The 25526-nt window shown below is 33.5% G+C and overlaps 1 protein-coding gene across 8 annotated transcripts; it reads left to right on the plus strand.

Moving 5' to 3' along the window:
• Nucleotides 1-1855: 1855 nt before the first annotated feature.
• On the plus strand, nucleotides 1856-24884 carry LOC119631276 (serine/threonine-protein kinase BRSK2). 8 transcript variants are annotated; one of them, XM_038023337.1, is made up of 16 exons: nucleotides 1856-1872; nucleotides 11751-12516; nucleotides 17064-17158; nucleotides 19531-19757; nucleotides 19835-19985; nucleotides 20169-20384; nucleotides 20619-20818; nucleotides 20893-21117; nucleotides 21976-22445; nucleotides 22501-22680; nucleotides 22756-22922; nucleotides 23010-23114; nucleotides 23995-24070; nucleotides 24130-24299; nucleotides 24381-24517; nucleotides 24591-24884. In XM_038023337.1, the coding sequence occupies exons 2-16, from the start codon at nucleotides 12423-12425 to the stop codon at nucleotides 24676-24678; spliced, it is 2601 nt and encodes an 866-aa protein (XP_037879265.1). In that variant the 5' UTR covers nucleotides 1856-1872; nucleotides 11751-12422; the 3' UTR covers nucleotides 24679-24884. The 8 variants fall into 8 exon arrangements, with proteins under 8 accessions (XP_037879265.1, XP_037879263.1, XP_037879266.1 ...); XM_038023335.1 differs by lacking the exon at nucleotides 1856-1872 and adding an exon at nucleotides 1928-2026; XM_038023338.1 differs by lacking the exon at nucleotides 1856-1872 and adding an exon at nucleotides 1928-2026 and having other exon boundaries at nucleotides 24594-24884.
• The last annotated feature ends 642 nt before the right edge of the window (nucleotides 24885-25526 follow it).

Below are 25526 nucleotides of genomic sequence, written 5' to 3' on the forward strand. Positions count from 1 at the left end.
TAATTTTTATGGGATCCATTATCCGTAGAGACATTGTCACCGGCATTGTCAACATCATCATGAACATCATTGTTGACTTTTCTTCTTAGTTTTTGGTTTTTATTTCTTAGGAAATTTTATAATTTTTCTTACAAATTTTTGTTAGCAGCAGATACTTTGAATATTCTAGGATATGTGGAAAAAATACATTATCTGAAAGAAGCTTTTTTTTGAAATTTTTTCGTCCAACGAAAACGAATTCGTGCTGAGAAGTTGCAGTATAATGTCATACCGGGTGATTGTTACATCTTCGAGCACTCTGACAGACGTCTTCAGAAGGTGTTAATGTTCATTTAAAAGTATTTTCAGACAAGGTTACGTTAGCGTAACTTTATTGACACGACCATTAAGCAGATATTAAGAACGAGCTGAAAGCTTTTAATGCTTCCGTTAGGAAATTAAAAGTTTGCTTCAAGTTTTTTGGATTGATTGTTAAATTGTTACTTCTTCTCAGCGTTTTCTCCATCGTTTTGCAATATGTAAGGTGTGAAACGTGCGATCATGTCTTTGACAGACGCGTCGAACGAGACAATTTCGAGCAAAAAAATCATCGAGGAGTAGGAGTGAGGAATAACATTTGGAGGGGTATTTTTATGATGCTGCTGCAATTGAAGACTAAAATAAAAAAAAATTCTAATAATAAAAAAACATGCCCATAAGACATGTTAAAATTTTCAATTCGTTTTACCTTAAAATACGATTTTCGATAACGGCTCGCAGTATAACGCCTATTTTTCATCCAAATTTTTTGCAGTACTTGAAAACTAAAGATACTAAAGAAACTAATATATCTTCAATGAGTTAAGCTTAATAAAAGGAGGTCCCTTCTCCGAACGTAGATTAGAAAACTATTATATATTCATTTTTTTTTTTTTTTTTTTTTAATTTTAAATTAGAAGCGCTTACACTGCGTGCGGCAAGGCGCTCTTAAGCGAAATATAATACCAGAGCACGCTATTTTTTAATACTTCTTCAATACATTCATCTTTAAACATTTACACATTTAAATACACGCCTACTAACCTTCCCGAATATTATTGTTTTGATATCTTGCCTTCCAGCTACAAAAAATTGTCAAATAATCCCTCTTTTTGTCTATTGCAGTCTCCTTCCTATTTCAAAAAAAAAAAAAAAAAAAAAAAATGCAGTCATATTTAACATTAGAGCGAAGCTTTAGTTTCCGATTTATATTTGGCGATTACAGAGAAAATCCGGGTATAACCTAAACGCTACCGAAAAAACTGCTTCGAATTATTATTTTCTGGAAATTTACTCAAGTTTCGCTGCGGAAACGTGTAAAGACGAAAAAACATTCAGAATATGCGCAAAACTCATATATGTCAGTAGTCAGTTATGACGATCTTGTTTGTCAGTGTGCACTCAAGTCTCGGCTGACGCTCATCTCGTCGAAATAATCTCAGTTTTAATCCTCTCTAAGGGAAAGCAAATCCAATTATTTGCCATAAAATAAAAAGCTCAAATGTTAGCGTAGTTTGGGATGGTCCTTGTTATTGTGATTTTTATTAAACTGCAGTTTACTGCTAGAGTAGGCAACAAATACTGCTTTTTTACGCAGACACTATGCGCAGACTCCAATAGAAGCAAGAGAGAATTAAATTTAAATAAAAAAAAAAAAGAAAAAAAAGAGAAAGAGAAAGAATAAATGAAACTAAAAAGAACGTCAATTGAAGAAGTTTTGTATGCACCAGACTTGGTAAAGTGTCGTAGTTACCCTTAGCCGTTACACCAGCCGTAAAAGATTGTTTTTTTCCCCTTTCAGTTTTAACTCATTTGTCGCATAAAACACTTGTCTGTCTGGAAAAACGCGCAAGAGTATGTTATGTGCAATTTAATTAAAAATTGAGCAAAATTATGAACAAAAAAAAAAAAAAATATATATATATAAAAAATATAAAAATTAAAATATAAAAGAAAACAAATTATTTAAACATGCATCAGATGGCCAGGAGATCAAACATACGTAAATGTAAGACCAGGGGATCAAAAGAAATGCTTTGCTTACCAAAAATTTTGAGACATAAATGAAACAAATAAGTCGCATTTGCAAAAAAAAATCGGATATTTTGCGTTAATGAAAAACGGCCAAAAAAGAAAAAAAAAATAAAAATAAAAAAAAAAACCCGAATAAGAGAATAGAAAAATATGTCCGCTTCAAATAAAAATATTTTATAAATAAATTGATATATGATAATTCATATACACACAGTAGAATAATGTAATGATTATATTCATATGTGAAAGCGGAAAGCGTTTAAAGAGATAAAAATCGTTAAAGAAAATTCATATATAATGATAGTTTAGCGTAAGGAAAATTCGATTGGAAAATTAAGTGAAAATTTTTACGGCCATCGAAGTGAGTGTTGGCACACAAATACATACAGGAGACTACGTACATGCAAAACCTACACATCGAACTTACGTTAATATATACACATATACATACATCCATATATACACAAATACACCAATAAACAAATGTACAAATACGCACATATACACTCTTATACATTGATACATTCGTACAAACAATTTTTGTATTGTATCGATTTTCAACCAGACCAGCCGTCACTAATATATAGCATCGTGACCAATAACTGGAAAACGCATATCTTTTTCGAAAAATGTTGTACCGTTTGCTATTTTATGAGATTTTCTTTTTTTTTTCTTACTTTCTATGAAGCGGAATGAACACTTTTGAAGATGCATACGGATGTCGTAACGTAAAAAAACAGTCTTAGTCATGAGTCTTGTTAAAATGATTGGTAGACAGTGTTGCATTACAATTAGTTTTCTCATTTGAAAAGATGAAAACAATTTAAACATATATACATTCATATTAATCGCTTGTTAGTGTAAGTGCTTTAATTCAAAACTTCAAATCCTTACGCAAATAGCATAATAAGCAATCCTTCCTACTCCTACGAAAATTAATTGATTTGATGGCGATGAGGGCAGAAAGAGGAAACATTAAATTATATATACATAAACTATTAATTAAATTAATTTAAGAAAATTATATATAAAATTGTTTCGCACATCATATGTTAAAGCTTTTTTAGTTTATGTTTTTGTTGTTCATGTTTGTGCAAAAATATATATATATATATATACAGATATATAGAAGTGGTTGATTCCTCCACAGACGTACATTTATGTGCACTTCATATATACGTATGTATCTAAACGTCAAAAACAACCCTCCATTATATACTTTAGTTTGAATGATTATTAATGTTTTCAAAATATTCACTGGGTGTGTTGGTTACTGGCCTGTACGGTTCGTCCTCTCTTGTAAAACTTCCGCTATATATTGCTATTCATTACCGTTACAGTTCATTTGAATTGTTTACTCTTACAGAAGTCGTGAGAATGCAAAAAAAAAAAAAAATAAAAATAAAAAAATAAAAAAATAAAAAATTAAAAAATAAATAAATAAATAAATAAATTAAAAAAAATAAAAAATTTAAGGAAAAAAATTTACGTCATGTGAAATCGTACACATATGTCAGCTCTTAAGGCTTGCCACGAGAAGTGAGCAAACATTCCTTTGCATACATACACACACACACACACACACACAAATATATATATATATTGTTGGACATCCAGTATCTTTTCCTTTTTTTATTCTTTGTTTCGTTTCTGTCGTTTTATCGTTCTTGACAAATTGTGATTTTTTTTAATATTTAATCAAAATACATATTAGTAAAAATATTTAACGCCCAAACCATAAAACCAGAATTCGTTACGTCATCTTATTAATAGCTGATCGCATTACGTTTATAAAGCTTTGCCACACTTTACCTATTACCAGATAATCTTGGTACAAGAAATTGACGATTCGTATAGGTTTTCCAATGAAATCCACGAGCCCCACCGATATATCCTTTTGTTCAACGCCTCGCTGATAGAAGGAATAGGTTTTTTTTTTTTTTGGAATTTTTCTATCCACCACTGAAGGATGGGGGCATACTCACTTGGTTTTTTTTCATAATTTACGTAAGACCCGAAAGGAGGCTTCAACGATCCTATAAAGTATATATGTTCTTGATCAATGTGAAATTCTGAATCGATTGAGCCGTGTTTGTCCGTCCATGTATCAGTGTTGTTCATGTTGTTGACACTCTACTGGTGGCAAAAATTAGGATATCGGCTTCAAATTTGGTAAAACCATTGGAAATTTTTTCACGCAGGTTGGTATTGAGAATGGACCAAATTGGTCCGAGCAGAAGCTCGCAATGAAGCGTAAACTGAACGTAGCTTCGTTTTTCCTACCAAAAATTAGTGGGGTTTTCCCCGTCAATCCGAAAATTATAAAGGTTAGAAGGCTGCTAATTTCCACATTGATGCTACGAAGCACTCTACCCCTGACGTGCAAAAATGGAAAACATCCGCAATGCCTACACAAAATTGCAAGCGATTAAAAGTCGTTTTTTTTTCACTTTTTTTGAGGTTCTGTGCGTATTTATCATAAGGCACACAAGTTCGAGTTTTAAAAGCTACTTTATACACTCCTCACATGAAGCTGTATTAGGCGCCCAAAAATGGGTTATTTCCAAAATCACAATCGTAGATACCGCGACCTGCTGGATTAATTTTTTCTTAATAATACCAGCTGTATGGGTATGAAATAAAAGAACTTGGAGAGTAGAATATGAAAAGCGTAGTGATGGGTATGCGAGATTCGGCCTCCGCCGAGCATAACTTTCTCACTTGTTTATATATGCGCGCAGTTTTCATTAATTCAATTACGTTGCATACCTTTTGTGAATAAGCGAATGCATATCATCAAGATTTTTCGTGATTTTCATTTTCCTGTTTCGATTAGCTTAGTAACATAGGCCGATAGGAAGTAAGCATGCAGGCGTTAAATAATTTGAAAGAGAGAAACCTTCGATATCTGTAGCAATTTTGTGATAAACTTTATTTTGATAACTTTCGCCACTTGAGTGAAGTGATACGCCGAAGAAATTTCTTTCTTTTCGATTCCTTTGAACATACGAGTATGCTTGCTTAGCATGGTACGATACTCGTCAACGTTGATTGTTACGATCTGACATTATTCTTTAAAAAAAAAAAACACAATACGTTACGGTGGCATTCGTGAGAACGTGAGCTGCATTTTACTCGGCAAAAATTGGGTTCCATTTCTCCCTTCGGGTAGATCAGCAAAATGCTACAGGCCCGCATTTAATGTATTTAATAAGCGATAAAATTCGTGGGCGCTTAAGTTCCGCAACGAGCAACGCTCGATTGGCTTCAGTACGAACGCCCAGTTGCTAAGAATGATATCACAAACAATTGCAAAATTCTTTTCGTTTCTTGCCCTTTTCACGGGAGGGTTACGAATTGTGAATAGGAATTCGGGTTTCTTTACAAGATGTTCTGATTGTTTGCTGTTAAAAATGTTTACAACAATCTGGCTCAGATAAGCGTGTAAGCTTCTCGTGACAATGGACACGAACTTTGATTAAAAGTTTGGATAAATTTCATACGTGCTTCTAAAACATGTACCGATCTACGATTAAGGAAAAATATGTAAAAAAAATACCACAAATCGGTTGTAAAATGCTCAATAGAATCGATTGAAGTTGCATTTCATTGATGTCAACCGTGGCTCGATTCACTAGACCTTAATTTAGGGTTTCACGTTCAAGATTTATTACTCGCCATCATTTAGTTGCATTTTCCAGCGCGCTAAACAGGAGGAAAAACGCCTCCGGCTATTTGTTTTTGTTTAGCGACCAAGTCCACTTCGCAAGAACTATGCTACTTCCACGAAGCATCGATGGTTAATAGCTTGCCATGGACAATTAATAGAATTATTTGGTACATCATAATACGGCGATTAATAATTCGCATGATTAATTAAGTAGAAATTGTTTTTCAATTTCACACAAATTCCATTTTATTCATCCCCTAATCTCCTTCAATCAGCTTGTTTAACCTGCCAATGCATTTAGAATGATTTCTCAAGAACCTCCGAATACCGTTCAGTTTCGGTAGCGACTTCATAATTTGCTTTTTGAAATTTTGCACGCAGACTCACTATTGGACAGACATAGCCGAACTTTAGTTAATACAATTTTGTTAGTGCGGCCATTGACTTGCAGTGCTGTCCCTTTGTGCCATCATAAGAAAACGAGATAAGCTTTTTCATGCTAAACGTTTCATTCGAAGTAGTGAATACCCTATCTTTTGGTAACCTTGGAATCTCAACTATCACTTGCGTAGCTTGTGATTGAACGATGTTGTCGCTTAACAAAAACCACTTTTTATATTGTTGTCAAAGTAAGAAAAATAGTTTCATTAACACCACTATATGCCGTAATGACTCATCGAACTGGCATGAAATGTTAATAAGCATCGTTTGACCTCCTAAAAGGAATATGGATTTCATGCTACAGACGATATCAATTTTCTTGTCGTAGGAATTTTTAATCGATATGTTAGTGCTTGTTATACGAAACCGGCTTACACATCTGATGCGTTTACCATATACCTTTCTATTTAACTTCTTATTTAATTATTTACCGGCTACAATTATACATTTCAGCGCTATATATGTGTATATGTACATTAAACTTAATATGCGTATCTCAAGAGAAGATCACTACTCAAAAGCAAAGAAAAGTTCACTGTTTCATTTACAGGATAAACAATTTCTGAGTATATATACATATATATATATATTTTTTTTTTTTTTTTTTTTTACAGAATTACTTTTTTATTCCACTTATACAAGAAACTCAACTAAAACAAAATGGCAGTCGAGTTCAATTGACTGTTAAAGTAAATCTAAAATCAACTTAGGCCTAAATATTAAACCATGATATCAATTAGAGAAGCCAGCAGATAGGGTAAAGTAAATAGTATACAATATCGTAGGCTATCAATCAGAAGACGAGTCAGCAATGGTAAAGTAAATAATGCACACCATCTCAGACTTAAAGTATTCAAAACCAACACAAGTCCAAGTAAGTATATATAGTATGTAGTTACTTATAAGGTATGAGCTACCGCACTGAGATTCGAGTTCACATCCCCTGACTTGGCAGTCTTGAGTCTTATCTCCTAGGCTATGGACTCGGACATGCGGTGGTCCAGCATAAAAAACCAGCGGATAATATTTTTGGGCAGTATACGCAAATGTTGCGCGGTAGACGGTATAGTATATGTTAGTGTTGGCGAAAAGTAGTAGGACTGCTCTTCGATTATCATAGGGCATTGAGAAATACTTCTGCCGGATGAAACTAATAGCAAGAAATTTAATTTTAGCGGTTAACGTGATTTACGTGAACGTGTCCGCCAACTTTATCGCACGCAACTCTTAGTTTTCCACACTGCATTAATCTGGGGTTCCAGTGTGGAGCGAAGCGACACGGCCGAATTGAAACATTAACTTTCTTAGATGATAGTAATGAAGCCCAATCCCATTAAATGCCGAGGACAATGACATGAAATTTAACGCAGATGTCAATTAGGGCAGTTGTTGAATGGAAAAGCTTTCCATCTCAATATGAATGGAATAGTAAAAGTAAGAATGGCATATCTTTCGTTAGTTAGCATAAATTACTATTAAACTAAGATAGCTTTAAAGAGCTATTTCTAGTACTACATATAATATTTATTTATTGTTAAATTGAATTTTTGCCTATATATAAAGCTAATAAATGTTTGCGCGAAATTTTAAACCATTACCTGTTATAGAAGAATATATTGGAATTTTCGTTTGTGTGTGTGTGTGTGTTAGTAAGCATTTATCGCAACGATGTAAGATATAGTTGAACAAAAATTTCAGTTTTTTAAAGTGAAAAATGCACTGAATGAATACGAATTTGCAGTTTTTAGTTAACTAAATTAATCATTGAGAAGCATCTACTCAAGCCTTGTCACTAATTACGTGCACATTTAACTTTTAGTTTTCACTTAACATCATATCGAATATGGGGATAATCTATAAAATCTAAGTGATGTGTAAGAGCAACACATATACCCATCAATGTGTAACAGTCGACGATGCCTGGACTGCGATTGGGTTTCTCAACAAGCTTTTGCCAAGCTTTTGCGCAAAAGATTTGTCAGCAACATTTGTACATACACTTTAACAATATTCGTAGACCATAGCTGCCTTCGGCTAATGTTAAGCAAGTATTGTTTGTCATTCTCTTTTATCTTCTATTCGATGACAAGTGATCTAAAAACATATTCCAGCAAAAGAGCTTACGTTTTGTATGTTTAATTAAGAGAAAAACACACAGTATGAATATCCGATACGGAAGCAACATTTAAAATGACAGTACAATAAAAGTCAATTATCGCTAGTAATTTGTGCACCAACTGTGACATCATGCTGACGCGTACGCAAAGCTTAAGGTTGCAATAGGAACGCATGAGGCTATCCTATCACTATCCTTTTGTGAATATTCCTCAATCTACTGCTGTGCATGATATTCTCGTTTACGATTATGAGTTTGAAAATCTCTTCATGATAAAAACAAAGATTTTTCTTCGAACTGAGAATAATCGTCGCTCCTCTTTTCTTTTAATCCGCATTTCCGTATCTATTTCGTAATAAAATCTTATGAGATATGATAAAAACACAACTCTATCGTCCATGTCTATATATGAATAACTAAAGCACTCTTATCGCGTATATTATATTATTTGAAGCACAAAGGATGGAAAAATTTTATTTTTGTTTGCATCATCAAGAAATGCTCATTTAAGATTTCAATAAAACGCACATTTGCTACATTTAATTAATAAACAAAGACTATATTCCGTAATTGGCGCAATTCTTCCATAAAAATGTACTTGCGTTAGCTAAGAAAACGAAACAGCCTCAAGAGAGAATCAAAAAATCCCGATTGATAGTAGGTGCGCTAATAGATGCTCAATTAGCAAAATCCATTTTCGATTCTGCAATTCCCTTGGAAATGTTTTGATAGCATTCGCTCTTTACACAACGATGATCACATCGATGATGCCCTGGACGATATATTAGACACACTGTACATTTTGCTGTATTGGTCGATTGGTCGCAAATAACTTCTTATTAGGAAATTTATTATGTCCTTCGACTTTATATTCACTTATCATATGTTTAATATGACATGTTGGCATTAGACGCAGCATAAATAAGTGGACACTTTTTCCTGTGGCGTTCTTGCTTCACGCTTGTGTGGACATGTTTTTCTGATTCTGTTCGCTTCGTTTATCTAATTCCTAATATTGAACTAAATAATTGGTTTTTTACCTTGTGTGCAGCATTTTTGACAGCAAACATTCATAAATTAAGTAAAAAAGCCAAAGTCAAAATCCTGCGAGAAATATTTTAAAGATTGAAGATTGATTTCTAAAGTCAGTGTACGATATATAGACCAGAAAATTGAATATGTTTAATAATTTATGGCCAAGAAAAGCAATTTTGGATGTAAATAAAATCATTTTGATATTCTAGTATATCTTTCAAAAAACACTCAGAACTTTTTTCCTGCAAATCTTTCAGCATAATGAACCTTCTTCGCCATCTACATCTCTATTCATTGAACTCTCGTTCGTTTGTGGTAAGGACTCTGGCATTCGGCTGTGTGCAGCGAACAGGATGGCTTGAAATAAATCCATCTCTTTCTATAATAATATATCAGTCGATTCAGAATTATTTTCTTGAATGAGTTCAGGCATATCTGTCTTTTTTTATATAGGCACGGTTGAAAATGTATTGGGCTAGATCTTTTTTACGATTATTTCCTAGGTAACATCAAAATAAATTAAAAAAATAAATGAATAGGATATGGTTGCAGTGCTTCTTGGTATTCTAAACACAAAGTTAGGAAATTTGTATAGCATGCGAGCATCTCTTCAGAATTCTCTCCTATAATAAAAGGTTTTTGGCAAGAAATTAATTTTTATATATAGAGGCAAAGTCGAATTTTTAGTAATTTATGATGAAAATCGGTCTAACCTACCTATTTAATATATCAATTTACTGTAGAAAATTTCGATTATGTGGACCCATTTTTTTCTAGGTTTTTTTCTAATTTTTAATGGCCAAAATGAATGAAACATACTTTTAAATGAAGTAATGTAGATTATATAATAGCCGACAATACATTTACACCGATTTCCTTTTCTCAATCGTTATTCGATATATGATGATACTTCTTTTGAAATTTGCTCCGACTTATTTGTTAACCGGCTTATTATCGGGCTTCATGTGCGCCACTTTGCTACATTTTGCTGAAAAATCGAATTCTGTTTTCTGCTGTTCCGAGAAATGCCCTTTTATTCATAATAATCTCGTCCCTTATTGACATGGAAACATTATTATGTTTGTTTGACGATTCGATTCATTTTCCAGCATTTATAATGATTCGTTTATCGGGTCTATAATCTCTAAGGCTTGCTGAATATGATCGTAAAGACTATGAAATTCATGATTAAATTACAAATTGTTCAGGAAAAGGAAACGAAAACGTCTTGGGCAAAGAGATCTAAAAAAATTATGAAGCAATTCGGCGGTATCTGCTTTATCAAGTGTTCGGCTACATTGGGATTGTCGGAAAGAGGAGATATGAAATATAGATTTTCCAAGTCATTCTCAGTAATGTGCTAAAGCAAATTTAAAGAAAAGTTAAGTTACAAACTGCTAACCTTATCGTGGAAATGAGAATTCAATTCCGATGAAGGAAAACACATGAATAACGTAATGTTAAACAATTTATTATTATTTCTCAATTTGATATCATGGATTGTCCACTTAGCTTGTTCATTAAATCGATTAAATGTTTTCAATTGACATAGTATGATATGAGCGACGACTGTTTTATATATTAGTTAGTTTGCAGGAAAAGGAAACAACGCAATTAATATGTATGGACATGACGGTACATATAACTCTTGTCGTGGCGATGATGCGTATAAAAACGAAACAATAAGTTGCTTATGCAGCAGAGGCATCGTCAAATTAGTTGTGGAAGGTAGCTAAGCAAGCGAAACAAATGTACGATCAATACATAACATGTACAAATGCTTCTATATATGTACATATGTATATATGTAGGTTTTGTATGTGCAATGAATTTGGGAATTGGTTTTTTTTTTTTTTTTTTATTATTATTTATTTATTTATTTATTTGTTTTTATTTTTATTTTATTTTTTTTTTTTTCTGTAGAATAGCAATAACAAAGAACATGTACAACTTGATTTATTTCGATAAACACCATATTTGCCAACAACTCCATTTTATTATGGTTGTTCTTGCTATTATTGCCTCCATATAAAGTTCATTTTATTTCGGTAAATGCTTTTATGCTCTTATGTAGACTGCAGCCAAAACCATTTTCTTTTTTGAATTTTTTTTTTTTTTGTTACTTTTCTGACATCACAACAATGATTCTATTCATAATGCATATGGATAGGACCTCCATAGTGCTCTGCGTTATCTACAACTGTCGGAAATTTTACACAAAAGTGGAGAAAAAAAAAAAAATTAGAAAAAGACATGAATTTGAATTAGGCCAAAAAAGTAAATTTTGTTAAAAAAAAAATAGAGAAATTCTTAAAATGAAATGACAAAATTTTGGTTAAAAATTTTAATATCTTTGATAAGAAAAAGTCCTTTAAATTATATTTCTTTTTTTCTACCTTTTCGTCGAAAATAATGGCAAACTTGTTCGGTTTTCAGATTATGTAGAAGCCCCGCTGCTGCTGTCGTTGCTGCAATTATGACTTTTTGATAAGCAACATGCATAGGTATGCACGTTAAAGAAATTTTCTTCATTCATAACCATTTGTGTTGTTCGTAATGCTATTAACAACCGGAGATATAGAAAAGTTCATTAATTCTAAAAGTCCCTAGAGTGAGAGTGAGAGATAGGATTAAGAAAAGATATCAAGAGGAAGAGGAAAAGTAAAAAAAACGTGTGAGAGAGAGAGGAAAAGAAAGAAAGAATGCAAGTGTGATAGCGGAAGGTAGCGCACAACGTAACAATAACAAAGAAGTTTTATACCAAAAGTGATTAGTAGATAAATTTAACCCAATTTGCCTTTAGAGTAAAAAAGAAAAAAAAAAAAAAAAAAAAAAAAAGGAAGAAAAACAAGAAACCTTACCGACCGACAATCGAAACCGATATTTTATAATAATCAAAAAAAAAAGAAAAGAAAAAAGGAAAGAAAAACAAAATTATTAAAGGAAAAAGCAAAATTAAAAAACTCAAGACTACGTACATAGATATACACTTAAAGATATTTATGCATATAAAATAAGTATTGGGGTCAACTAACCCTATACTAAGTCAAAGTGCATGGAAATTTTGTGCAATAGTGTGAACGTGGGTCACCCAGTCAGACTACAAAAATGCAGAAGGAAAATAATACAACAACAACAACGGAAAATTGCCAATATGTGGGGCCATACCGTCTCGAGAAAACACTCGGCAAAGGACAAACTGGTATGTACAATAAATCTGTCTACATCTACATACATACAAATACAAATATATAAACATACAGATAAATATGCACATACATACACCCGGCATGCAATATATACGTTCGTATATATGTAAATATACATATGCATATGTTTATATAGTGACTAGTTTCCTGCATAATTTCGATTAAGTTTACAAATTTTGATAGACGAAAGCAAAGTGGAAGACGCTTTTTAAATGAGTCAGTCAGTTGAGAGCAAAAGCATGCTAGCAATAGCAAAACTTTATTCTAATTTCAATTCTAAAAAGGGCAAAGTATGCATCACTATCAATATAAAAAGTGAGCAGACATTCTCCTCCTCAGCGCTGAATAGGAATAAACGTAGTTTATGTTAACCACTGTTATATCATCAAACAAGTATCGGCTTTATTATCGGCACATGATTTTGGCTTAATTTAACCATATCTTTACGTCCGTTTGTTTTTAATTGGTCTATTGGTATAACGTTCACGACTGAGATGGCGAGTTGAAACTTTATTCTTTGATATTGCTTACGACTAATATTGAAAATGGAAAATTATTCGTTTATAGGCTAACCAAAAATACAAAAAAACAGAACAGAACGTTCTAACGTTCGATCTGTATGAGATATTTAATCTGGAACAGATATTGACTAGGTCCAAATTAGTGATCCACCCGGAGGAAGAGAGAAAAAAGAAGCAATACTTGGAAAACTTTAACTCAGCAATATTTTGCAGCAAATCTATCTTTAGTAATTGAAATGCGTTGGTATGCAACTTAGGTTAGAATTAGATCCGTTTTGACACCATGTATGCATGGATATGATATTTTTGCTGCAAAAAAAAAAACGGTTGCAAATGTCGTGAAAAGTCACACGTTCGGTCGTTAGAAGGCAAACCTTTATTAGGCTTGCATTGACTTTAAGACGAAAAGAAAGCTTGGTTCCTGACGAAAGTTTTCGTGGCCACCAAAGCCAAGATGGCGGAGAAGCAAAGGTTAAGTGGCTCGACTTCAATTGCCTCCTCGTAAATCCTGCGAAATTCAACGTAAACATGATTTCGGTTCGCTGTATGCTTTGCCAGTCGCCATTATAACATTTGTTCGTACACTCGGAAATTGTTAAACTAACGGAAATGCCTTGAGGTTTCGCACTGGCGTTCTGTCCCCCTGTCACATCGCCCCCATACGCATTCTATAATTTTGACCTTCCTTGAACATAATTTTCACCTTTTCGCTGGTAATAGCGGAAAAGTACGCCGAAAACGCCGCTTTCGACTTTCCATATTTGGTAAGGCAACAAAAGAAATCTTTTGCTCAGAATCAAACACAATTTTTCCCGCACAAGTATTAAGATATCAGCTAACAAATACAGGAAGACAGTGCGCATTAAATGTGAAAAAATGGTGAAATGACTTCCCCAACAACAACAATATTGAAAACCGTACAAAATATAAAATATTTTCGATTGATAAAACAATAAAATCGTTTAGTGTGCCCGCAAAGAGACTGACGCTGGGTGCGACTGTCAATAAAACGTGAAAAGGTTCTATGTATAGAGACGCAGAAGAGGTTTATACGAAATGCGATATCTTCAAATAGTTTACAAACTGGCCCATGTTTAATAAATAATTTTGTGCCTCCGGGGGTTCAACCCTAGTTGGGAAATCATTCTAGCTGTCTGGCCTCGAATAGGCAAAGGAAGGCTGATTTAATAAAAGTTTTCCAGTTTAGTCATTTTTGCTTATTCTCTCTCGGCAAATTCATTAAGAAACGAGGTCACTATTATTGTGGCAGTAAATATTTACTTTGCTTTTTTCTTGTTTTTCAATTGCTTTTCTTTTTAACGTAAAGCAATGGAAATGTGCCATAATATATATATTTATATATCAGTGATCGTAAGGATTGGTGTTAATTATAAACTCTTCCCTTCAAGGCCCGATTTTGAGCACAACACTATTCATCAATGCAACACTTAAGCTTATCTAACGATTTATTGATTAATCCACTTAATGAAATTTTACGTCAAATTCGCTCTGGTGTGTTAATAAATTTTTCTTCTCCATTCACAATATTTTCGACGCGGCTTGGCAAAACTTTCTAAATTTAAACATCATCATCTGGCATTAGAATACTAAGATATTTCGCATTGTACTGATTAACACAACGTCGCATATTAATAAATCCTTGCTAAGGGTATTGTCGTTAATAATTTGCAGCAAGAAATATATTTTCCCACTGTTGTAAGAAAACTTGAAAAGATCCGCTGTAAGGTAAATAAATTTATCGGCGTTGTCCAGTTTGGAATGCAATGCTTTTAGAAATATGCTGACACTTTCTCGATGATCAGACTCTACATGAATTCAAATACCGGATATATTAACTCTGAGCGAGTTTGAGTATGCAGGACTAAGAGTAATTCGGGATAGATACAGCTTTCATTATGTTAATCGACCCAAAATCACTTATTCAATTCTCTTAAGCCCGCCTGCTTATCCTCATGCATTATAATAGATGTAGAGTTTGAAGTACGACGTACAGGTCATAAATTATGCCTTGCCTCCCTACAATATTCTAAGCTAGCTTTCTATACAATTTGCAACCACAATTATAGTAGCATGGCATCTACTCTCTTTTTTAATTTTTGTTTTTGCATAGACTGGAATCGCTTATCCCTCAAATGACGCTCGTTTTAAGTATTGTACATACGATGAATGTTACACTTGAGAACCGCAACTACTTGAATTGTTAGAAGATAATGTCAATAGCATTACAAGTAGTGCTGATAAGGCAAGATGCGTTTGCGACCCTTTTTGTTGTTTTATGCACGAAATAGTAAAAACAAAGGGTGAGACGAAGTGAGTCGTGGAAAGATTTTCTTGCTTTTATTTACTTAGTTAACAATAACCTTGGGCAAGTTTAGTCATATTATGTAAATTATTTTATAACTTCTAAGAAACTCAATGTCTCGATATTCTGAAAATAGTCTACGCACTATATAAGTAAAATGTTAATGATGTTAATGATAATTAAGGCCGTATTAATAGATATATCGTTTAAAAGCATCGTAATGAAATTGCAGGCTTTCGGAATAATCCCAATTTAATGATAGCGGCATTTATTGTATAGCTAAACTAATCACTCAACTTACATTAACATTTTACTTAATAAAGTTCGCCAACTACTTTTACTTTTATTGAGAATCATTATCTAGGAGAGGGTGCGAAAAACAAATTTTTATGAGGTGCATATAAAACGAGGGCCATTTTTTATTTTTCTCGAAAAATATTTATTTTGTCATCTTCAAAGTAATCTCTCTCTTGAATAGGCTTGTGCCGGCGCCTTTTACAATCCTCGAAACGCTTCTGATAGCGCTCCTAGCGATGCGGTCTGTAACCCCTTAGTCGTGGTAAGACTTCGTCCGTCCGTCCCTTCATGTGTCTTTTACGGTGACTGAGACATGATTACGGTGGTGTTGTTTTTAGCCAGAAAAGTGTGAGTGTGCCTTGCAATTGCGGAACAAACTTCGTTGCCGAACATCCGGATCCATGCCTTAAACATCCGAAAACATTGCATAACAAAAATGCAAATTTTCCACATCCATTAAATAAATAAAAAACTGTTAAGACTATACCACTGACGAGTAATATTTTTTCTTTTTTCTATACAACAAGCTTTGCGAACTATTTTGTTGTAGGAACGGGCGGACAAATAGGTTTAGATCGTTTCGTAAAAAGATGCTGAATCGATTGACGTCATTAAAATTAGTGAATGTGACAGTCCCATACATACACTAAAACTTAATAATATGCTTATCACAGGTGTGACACAGGGTATAAAAACTGTAAAATGGATAAGATGTTGTTGAGACATCCTACAACTAATGTACAAAAAGCCTATTATTCATGATAAGTGTTTGTGTATATGTACTTATGTTATGAGTTTCTCGTTTTTCTTATTTCTTATAAAATACAAAGCAAACTTATTTTTATTGATTCCAGATCCGATATAATTTTGAAAATAGGTCTTATGCTTGCATGCACTACAATGCGATCCATACGAGCCGACAATAATCCAAGTTCTCTCTACTAACTGATTGTTTCATAGAAATTGCAAGTTATACGTCCGCTCTTTTTATACGAAAAATGCCGCCAGCTTTAACTCTTCTAATTTTAAGAGTTAACTCACTTGAACCTAATATCCTAAAATCCTCAATCCTTAACAATAGGCATAGCACATGAAGAAACAAACTTCATATATTCTAGAAAGTTCTACAATCATTGAGATATTGTAAGTAAATGTGGCTGTGTTCTTCCCTCCTTCTGTCTATTAATCCCTGACATACTATACTGAATATTGAGGTATTTTCAAAGACCGAGTTCAATTTAAGCTACAGCTAGACTTGGTTGGGCCACTATCAACATTTGACAGTTGAGAACAGATAATGATTTTATAAAAATACAAAAACTTTTTCAATTTCTTTTCAACTTAATGAATAGATTAACTTATGTAAATCACTTTAAAAGATATTCTCATTTCAATATAGGTCTGGTTAAATTGGGTGTACATTGTGTTACTGGGAAGAAGGTCGCCATTAAAATCATAAATCGCGAGAAACTCAGCGAATCCGTGTTGATGAAGGTGAGTACGAATAATGATGTAAACAATTAAACAAATGCAATTTCGTTTGTTTCTATATCCGTGTGGATAAAATGATTGCATTGAGGTCATCTTAGATGTGAAACATAGCTGCGTAAAATCGTATACAATCAAGTCATCTAAAAAGGCGAACATTTAAACACAGTGCATAGCAAATGTTAAGAAAAAAAAAAAAACTTAGTTGTTACTCATGCTGTCTTGCCTTTCAGAGGCAATTTTTTTGTTTTTCTTTTTCGTACATGTCACGAATATTTTCCTATTTAAAGACAGAAATTGTACCAGAAGAACTTTGAGAACTTGAAGGATGTGAATAGAAAGGCGAAAGAACCAAGTGCGATAAGATATCCGAGTAAGAATGGATGAACAATTAATTCTATGAAAACGCCAGAAGTAGGATTGAGAAAAGGATGTTGATAGAAACTTATAAACGGACAGACGTCCGCATGTGCCAGCAAACACAGGTAGAAATAAGCGTAAAACTCCTATCAATAAATACAAGATTGAAGCAAGGGGTCTGTTAAAGTATTTACACAATTGTTTTATTGTCGCACGGATGTACGGATAAAGAGAGATACAGATAGAAATATAGATGAATTGATGAGTGCTATGGTAGAGGTGTGAGCTTACGGACACAGAGGTATATATATGCCCCGAGGGATGCACAAACAAAATCAACTCAAAATTATATAATCGGCAAGTAAATTTCTCTCTTATGGTTAGTTGTTCTCGAGTATTTAAAGTATAGGAATAGGAAAACTGTTAGCAGAACCTTGCGGAATCTTTGGGAATAAAAAGTTTAACCTATTGCGCGAATGGGACGAGAGCACGAAAATTCTTTTAATATTTTATACTATATAATGTCGTTTTTTGTACGATGATTATATCGCATGTCATTGAATGTATTGAAGATTTAGCGACAAGCTAAGATGTTTACTTGTTTCTGAGCATTTGTGTTATTCGTATGTAACCAGTGAAAAAGAGGCAAACCATCGTTTACATTTAATACAGTTCATGTGCTTTCTTGGTCAGAGAGCACTGTGCTAGATATCAACAAATGAGTACGAAGAATAGACGTCCTTTCATATCCTACATACGAGTGATTGTTAATGCATTGTACATAAGATATTTTTGATGTTTACAATTTTTATATTTGCGTGTAGGCATAATTTCTGTTGTTTCTATTATTTCAAAATCACTTGTAATTTATAAAAAAATAAAAAAAAAAAAAAATAAAAAAAAAATAATAATAACATAAAAAAATAATAATAAAGAAAACACGCAATCTTGTTGTTGTAAGTCTCACCTTGTCCCCTATATTTCGTCACGTTCCTATTGTCCGCATAAATTTGCTTTTAATTGTGATTCGAAATTTCTTTTGTCACACTTGTGTTGACTTTCTTTCTCACACACTCTCCTTCAATATGCATGTGCTCAAATATACATACATACATACATACATACATACATACATACATCTATGTTTATATATAATATGTATATATGTATATATGGGTATATACAAGTGCTTAAAATAAATGGATTTAATTCCACTTATGAGCACCACGTATATAGCACTCTATAAACGTTCATGAGAATGTGCACATATCTAGCCACTTAGCTGTGTAATTAGGTTGAGAAGTTAATGTCCTTTTGAAAATCAATATCATTGCAAGTGCCTTCGGTTTATTTATTAGTAAGTATTACTTCTTATTCCAAGCTTTCTTAAATAGGGAGTATTCAGTCAAAGACTTAACCTCTTTTATACGCACCACCGAACTATATATGGGTATATTCGGCGTGCCAGAATGCTTGCAGTATTCAGATGGAAGACTCATAGACACTATAAAGTGCAAATAAATTAAAAGCAAATTTTTCTGTGTCCGTTTGTCTAATGTCTGTTTTAAGCATTCTTCGATGAGGCTATCGATTTTAAATTTCTAACATAACATTGCAAGTTCTTGCACGCAGCCTGATATCGAAAATGGGCCAAATTAGACAAAGGACAAGTTCGCAGCATAATATAATTTGGGAGCATAACTGTTTTCAATAGCTAAAAACAAAAAAGGATTAAGCAAACTGTGTTTTTACTAATACGAACTCATGCTCAATGCAATAAATAGAACGACACACAATTTACCCATACATCCTGGGGCTGTATGCAAAGCATGTACAAATATGGGAAAAATCGGTCATGGCAAATATTATAAAATATCGGAATTTTATGTTGTGCTGCTTGTTTGAGTTTAATTTTTGTTAAGATAAACGTGATGGGTGTAAGAGATTCGGCCACGATCAAGTATAACTTTATTTGATTTATTTTATTTATTTTTTTGTTCTTATTTATATGATTTTAGGTGGAACGTGAAATAGCTATAATGAAATTAATCGATCATCCGCACGTGCTTGGGCTGAGTGACGTCTATGAAAATAAAAAATATTTATACTTAATTTTGGAACATGTTTCCGGCGGTGAGCTGTTCGATTATCTAGTTAAAAAGGGTCGCCTAACCCCAAAGGAAGCGCGTAAATTTTTTCGGCAAATAATCTCAGCTTTAGATTTTTGTCATTCTCATTCCATATGGTAAGGAGCGTGGAGACAACTCTTAAATAGCTAAATGATTCAACTATTCATCGATTTGAATTGTATTTCAATTCCAGCCACAGGGATTTGAAACCTGAAAATTTATTATTGGATGAGAAAAATAATATCAAAATCGCAGATTTTGGTATGGCATCGTTGCAACCGGCGGGATCAATGCTGGAGACATCGTGCGGGTCTCCGCATTATGCTTGTCCCGAAGTCATAAGAGTACGTTAAACTTTTTCACATTTTTATTATTAGGTTTTTCACTCTTTCTCTCTTCCAACTGACGGTAACTTTATCTATATACACAATTGCTGAGAAAAATGAAACATTTCAACGGCTTAAAGTGTTTATTAAGTGATTTTTTTTTTGTTTTTTTTTGTTTTTCGTTTGCCGTTTTAATTTAAGGGTGAAAAGTATGATGGCCGTAAAGCGGATGTTTGGTCTTGTGGCGTCATCTTGTATGCTTTGCTTGTTGGCGCATTGCCTTTCGACGATGACAATTTAAGGCAACTATTGGAGAAAGTTAAGAGGGGTGTGTTCCATATACCGCATTTTGTGCCACCCGATTGTCAAAGTTTATTGCGTGGCATGATTGAAGTGAACCCTGATCGGCGTCTAACGGTGAGTCATTTATTACATAAAAACTCCATTAATGATTGTAATGTCGATGTTATTAATGCGATTGCCGACAATCAGCGTTTAAGAATATCGTTCGTACCTTCTTGATAGATGACGTAATGCAAACATAGATTTCCTTTTTTCATTATCGATTATATGTTTGCAAATATTAGCGTAAAGTTTAATGTTGAAAAGCGAATTAATATATTTTATTGTACATTTTTATTACATATATAGTTGGCGGAGATAAATCGCCATTCTTGGGTTACAGCCGGTGGCAAGGGGGAATTGGAATTAGAATTGCCGATGATGGAAGTTGTGCAAACTCACGTTATACCATCCGCTTCGGCAGTGGATCCTGATGTACTAAACGCAATTTGTTCCTTAGGTTGTTTTAAGGAAAAAGAAAAACTAATTCAAGAACTATTGAGTTCAAAGTAAGTTAAAGAATCTACTTCGCAAAATGATTGTTCTATTTAAATATTCGTTGCAACAAATTTATTGCTTGCAGTCATAATACCGAAAAAGTCATATACTTTTTATTACTGGATCGAAAACGAAGACGTCCAGCTTTAGAAGATGACGATGAGATTGCCCAGAAGTCACGCAGTGAACTGGACGCTATTGATCCGCCCAGAAAACGTTTAGATACATGTCGCATTAATGGCACAAATTCACCGAGCTATGGACAAATATCAGAAGGATCTCCGTTAACACCCAGAAGACAAGCCTTTAAGTGAGTGCTCTCGAAATCTTATTATACTTGTTCCGGTATTTAGAATGTCTGCAAAATGCTTATTAATCTGATTTAAATCACAAACATTTTGTGTTCTGTAGTTTAATGTATTCTGTTGATATCATCGGGCATACATACCAACCGCAATAACGCTTGAATTATAAAAAGTAATTTTTATTCGGAAGAAATTATTTCATAACTTGCTAGAGGAAGAGTCGGGCACGCCGTTATCGATAAATTGTTTCGGAATGTTTCTTATACTATGAAGTCTGCGTCCCATTACAAATGTTTTCGTTTTTTTAAGTCCATCTGTTTACAACTAAATCATATATTGCGTATGACTTTTAAAGAAAAAAAAAAAAAAAAACAAAAAACAAAAAAATTAAAAAGGAAACGAAACAAAACGAAAAAGTACAAACTTTATAAAATCGATACCAAAATACATGGCTTACCTTTTCGTAGCTTACGAGCCCTGACCAACTATTTATAAACGAAATATTCGCGATAGATTTCGAAGATTTGTTTTCGATTGAATTTAGTTTCGTTTTATTTAAACAAGCAATAAGAGGACCATATAAGCAATCAACTTCTTTATATCATTTATATTAAATGTTTATTATTAATATAAAAGCAAGAATATCTCTTTGTATACTTTTTTTTATGATACACAAAACATAATTGTACTACGTGCGTATACATATATATATATATATATACATATATAATATATCATGCATTTATTTCGTTTAATTTCATGTTGTTACTGCCATTCGCTTGCCACTTGTAATTGCTTTGTGATCTCATATCACGTCATATACTGTCATCATTATCATAAACCCCAAAATTCCGCAATAACAGCTTCCGGTCCTACAGTAGTACGCGCAATCATCAGCGACGTTCACCTACTTCGGTTTCCTCGATGCGTTCTTCTTCATATCATAGCCCAACCAGATGTAATTCACCAATTAACTCGGCTCAGCAACAGACCAATGCACTGTCCAGACCATCGTCTCCAGCTTCCTCATCAAATCACTCGTCCAGACATTCCAATTACGGGGAACGGGAACGCTCCAGTTCAGTGCATCATCCACCCGGCAGTAGAACGTCATCACATTCATCGCAAACTTGCTTAGAAGGCATGCCAGCAAATGAAATTATTGTAAGAGAAGCGCGTGAAAGACGTGAAATGCATAACGAGCGCTCGTCTACAGTTCAAACAAGTTGTGTACCGGGTAATCCAGCTGCCAATTCGACAACGGTACATCAAAGAGCCAATTCGGGGCCAACAATTGCAATTAGCATGTTTCACGATCCTGATGCCAATAATGGTGAGTGGAGAGATTCGAATATTAAATGAGTGACAGAGGAATTCAAAATTTATAGAGAAAAAATTATTTATTGCAGTTATGAATCCAACACCGTCACCTTTAATGAACAACAGTTCTGCTGCCATGCCAGGATCACCGTGTAATGCACCCGGTGGACAACTTTGGAAGACAAGACTTACAAATATTAAAAATAGTTTCCTTGGTAGTCCACGCTTTCATCGAAGAAAACTTCAAGGTACGTCTGTCTAATTGTCGTTCTTATATCAAAGTTGTGCTAATATAAATAATTTTTTTTTATTTCTTTTTCTAGTTTCCGCTGATGAGGTTCATTTAACGCCTGAATCATCGCCGGAGTTGACAAAACGCTCTTGGTTCGGTAATTTGATAACGACTGAGAAAGACGAGACTTTTACAATATTGGTGAAGGGTAAACCAATAGCCACTGTAAAGGCTCATTTAATACACGCCTTCCTGTCGGTACGTTGCTTAAATATTCAATACTCTAAGGAAATTCACTTCACTTTTATATTTATTTTTATTTTAATTTTTTTCTATATTCGCTAGATGGCCGAACTATCGCATAGCGTAGTATCGCCAACTTCATTTCGTGTCGAATATAAGCGAAACGGAAATGGTCCAGTCATGTTCCAGAGACATGTTAAATTTCAGGTAAACTATTCTCGTTATTAGCAATAGTTTAGTCCAACAAAAATACTATTGCTGCTATAATGTGAAACGATGTGAAGCTGCAACGCAGTGAAATCGTATTAAAGGCATCGATTTTCCACTTAACCAACGTTCGTACAAAAGTGTTTCGCGACGAATTATAGATAGTTCGAAACTTCAAAATTTTTTAATGCAACATCCAAACACCTATTAGGATATGAATGCTCATCACTGCAGCAATGTGTTCCCAATTTAAATAATTCTACTCCTTAGGAATTGAGATAAGCCATTACACACACACTACTTTATTGAGTTAGTGGGTAATTTAATAGAGAAATTGCATAGTGTTCGCATTTGTTATATGTACGGAGGGGTTTAAGTTAAAATTTTTACTCGCTGACATTTTAAAGTCAAGATCTGTGACATCTGAACGTGAGAGCAAAGAATTTTTCGTTTTGATGTATTCTCCATTTTTATTTCGTATCGTAAGTTGCCAAAACGTGACGTATCGCGTAGGCCGGAGGAATGTCGCAAGCGACAATGTATAGACGACGCGACGAGAGCTATTGAATTTGTGAGATTTTCATCTTCAAGATGCTTCTTCGCGATTTGATCGATCAGTGACTACTGATAACGGTTAAATGAAGATTTTAAATGAAACCCGATCATATTCTACGAGTAGCGGACATCGCCGTTAATATTTATATTGATCATACAACTACGATCTGAGGCTCCAATGTACGAATTATTTGAATATATGTAGTATAACGACCGGCAGAAATGCGGACGGTTAAAGAAGCGTCTTTTTCTTTTTTTTTTTTTTTTTGTTAAAATTTTTTCAGTCGCTTAGAAAGTGAAAGTGCAATTTTCTTATTATTTTCAGGTTGATATAAGTGCTATTTGTAAACAAGGTGATATAGCTGATATGCTATTTGCTCTGACGTTCACGCTATTATCGGGTAAATAGATTTGAAGTCACTCTAAGAGAAATTCGTACGATTGCAAACTTTAATTGCAGGCAATATAAGAAGATTTCGACGTATTTGTGAGCATATACAGTCGCAAGTATGTTCAAAACGATTTCCAGGGCCCAGCAGTCCACCCACAGTTCCCACAGTAACTCAAGCGGTGTCGGAGAGCTCATCATGTGGTTCAGTGTCCAGCGAAAGGTTATCGTATAAACGACAGGTAAAACCGAATGAATATTAAAACTTAATCTGATGATCATTGAAAAAAAAAACAACTAACAATTTTTTCATTTTCCGTTAGCCAATGGAAAATGAAATCGAAAGTGATACAATATTTACATACAAATCTGGTAATAGTCGACGCTCATCTGCCACAAATAACAACAATGCCAATTCAGTGGATTTAAGACCTAACAGTCCCATAGCTTTACGATCTAAGTAAGTTTGTTACGTTTAATTGAAAGATTTTGGAATGCATTGAGATGAGTGTTGAATTAATTGCTTTCATTAGTAGTTCGGAAACGGGTGAACAAGAGAACAGTCGTGAATTGCAGACTGAACGTCAGGCGACAACAATGTCCGGGAGTGCAATAGCATGAGAATTATTTCTCTGATTTGGTTGCAAGTTTTCCCAACATTATAATTACTACTACTACGTTTTTCGTATACTTAACGATGTCTTCGAATGTCGTTCTATGATAACATAAACTATACTACTATTCCTAAAGAAATAATACATAACTTACCTCTATACACAAAACAAATACATACACATACATACACGCACACGCAACAAACAAACAAACATATAAACAAACAAATACATACATACATACATACATACATTCATATATACATACATGCAATCATACAAAGCCACGCAAATCCACATACAAATACTTATTCAAACCAAATTGTACTACTTAATGGAAGCAATAAAATAGAAAAACAAAAACAAGAAAAAAATATAAATAATAATAAAAAAACAACAACAACAACAACAGCAAGAATAAGAACAACAAAAATTACAAATACGTACACCTTCAGGCGTTAAAAGAAAAATTTATTAAAAATATGTGAAATTATTGCATTTAAAAAAAAAAAAAAAAAAAAAAAAAAAAAAAACAAAAAAAAATTAAATGAATACAACCACAAAAGGTAAATGAGAGACGTTCGAGAATGAGATGTGAGAGCGGAAGTGATGGCCAAATGAAAACAAATTAAATTATTATACGAAGAATGACTGTTACTCCGCAGCCTACACTGCATGCTTAATACGCTTGCTTCTCTATTTCCTTCATTTCTTATTTTACGCATACGTACATAGATACACGTAGATACAAACATACGACTATTTGTATTCTTAAACAGATCGCAGGTTGTTTTTCCTTTCATTTTCTGACATTTTAAACGAAAATTTACTAATTTTTAGTTACGCTATATGAGT

Source organism: Glossina fuscipes, unplaced genomic scaffold (genome assembly GCF_014805625.2).
Source record: "Glossina fuscipes isolate IAEA_lab_2018 unplaced genomic scaffold, Yale_Gfus_2 1, whole genome shotgun sequence".
NCBI classification, from domain to species: Eukaryota; Metazoa; Arthropoda; class Insecta; order Diptera; family Glossinidae; genus Glossina; species Glossina fuscipes.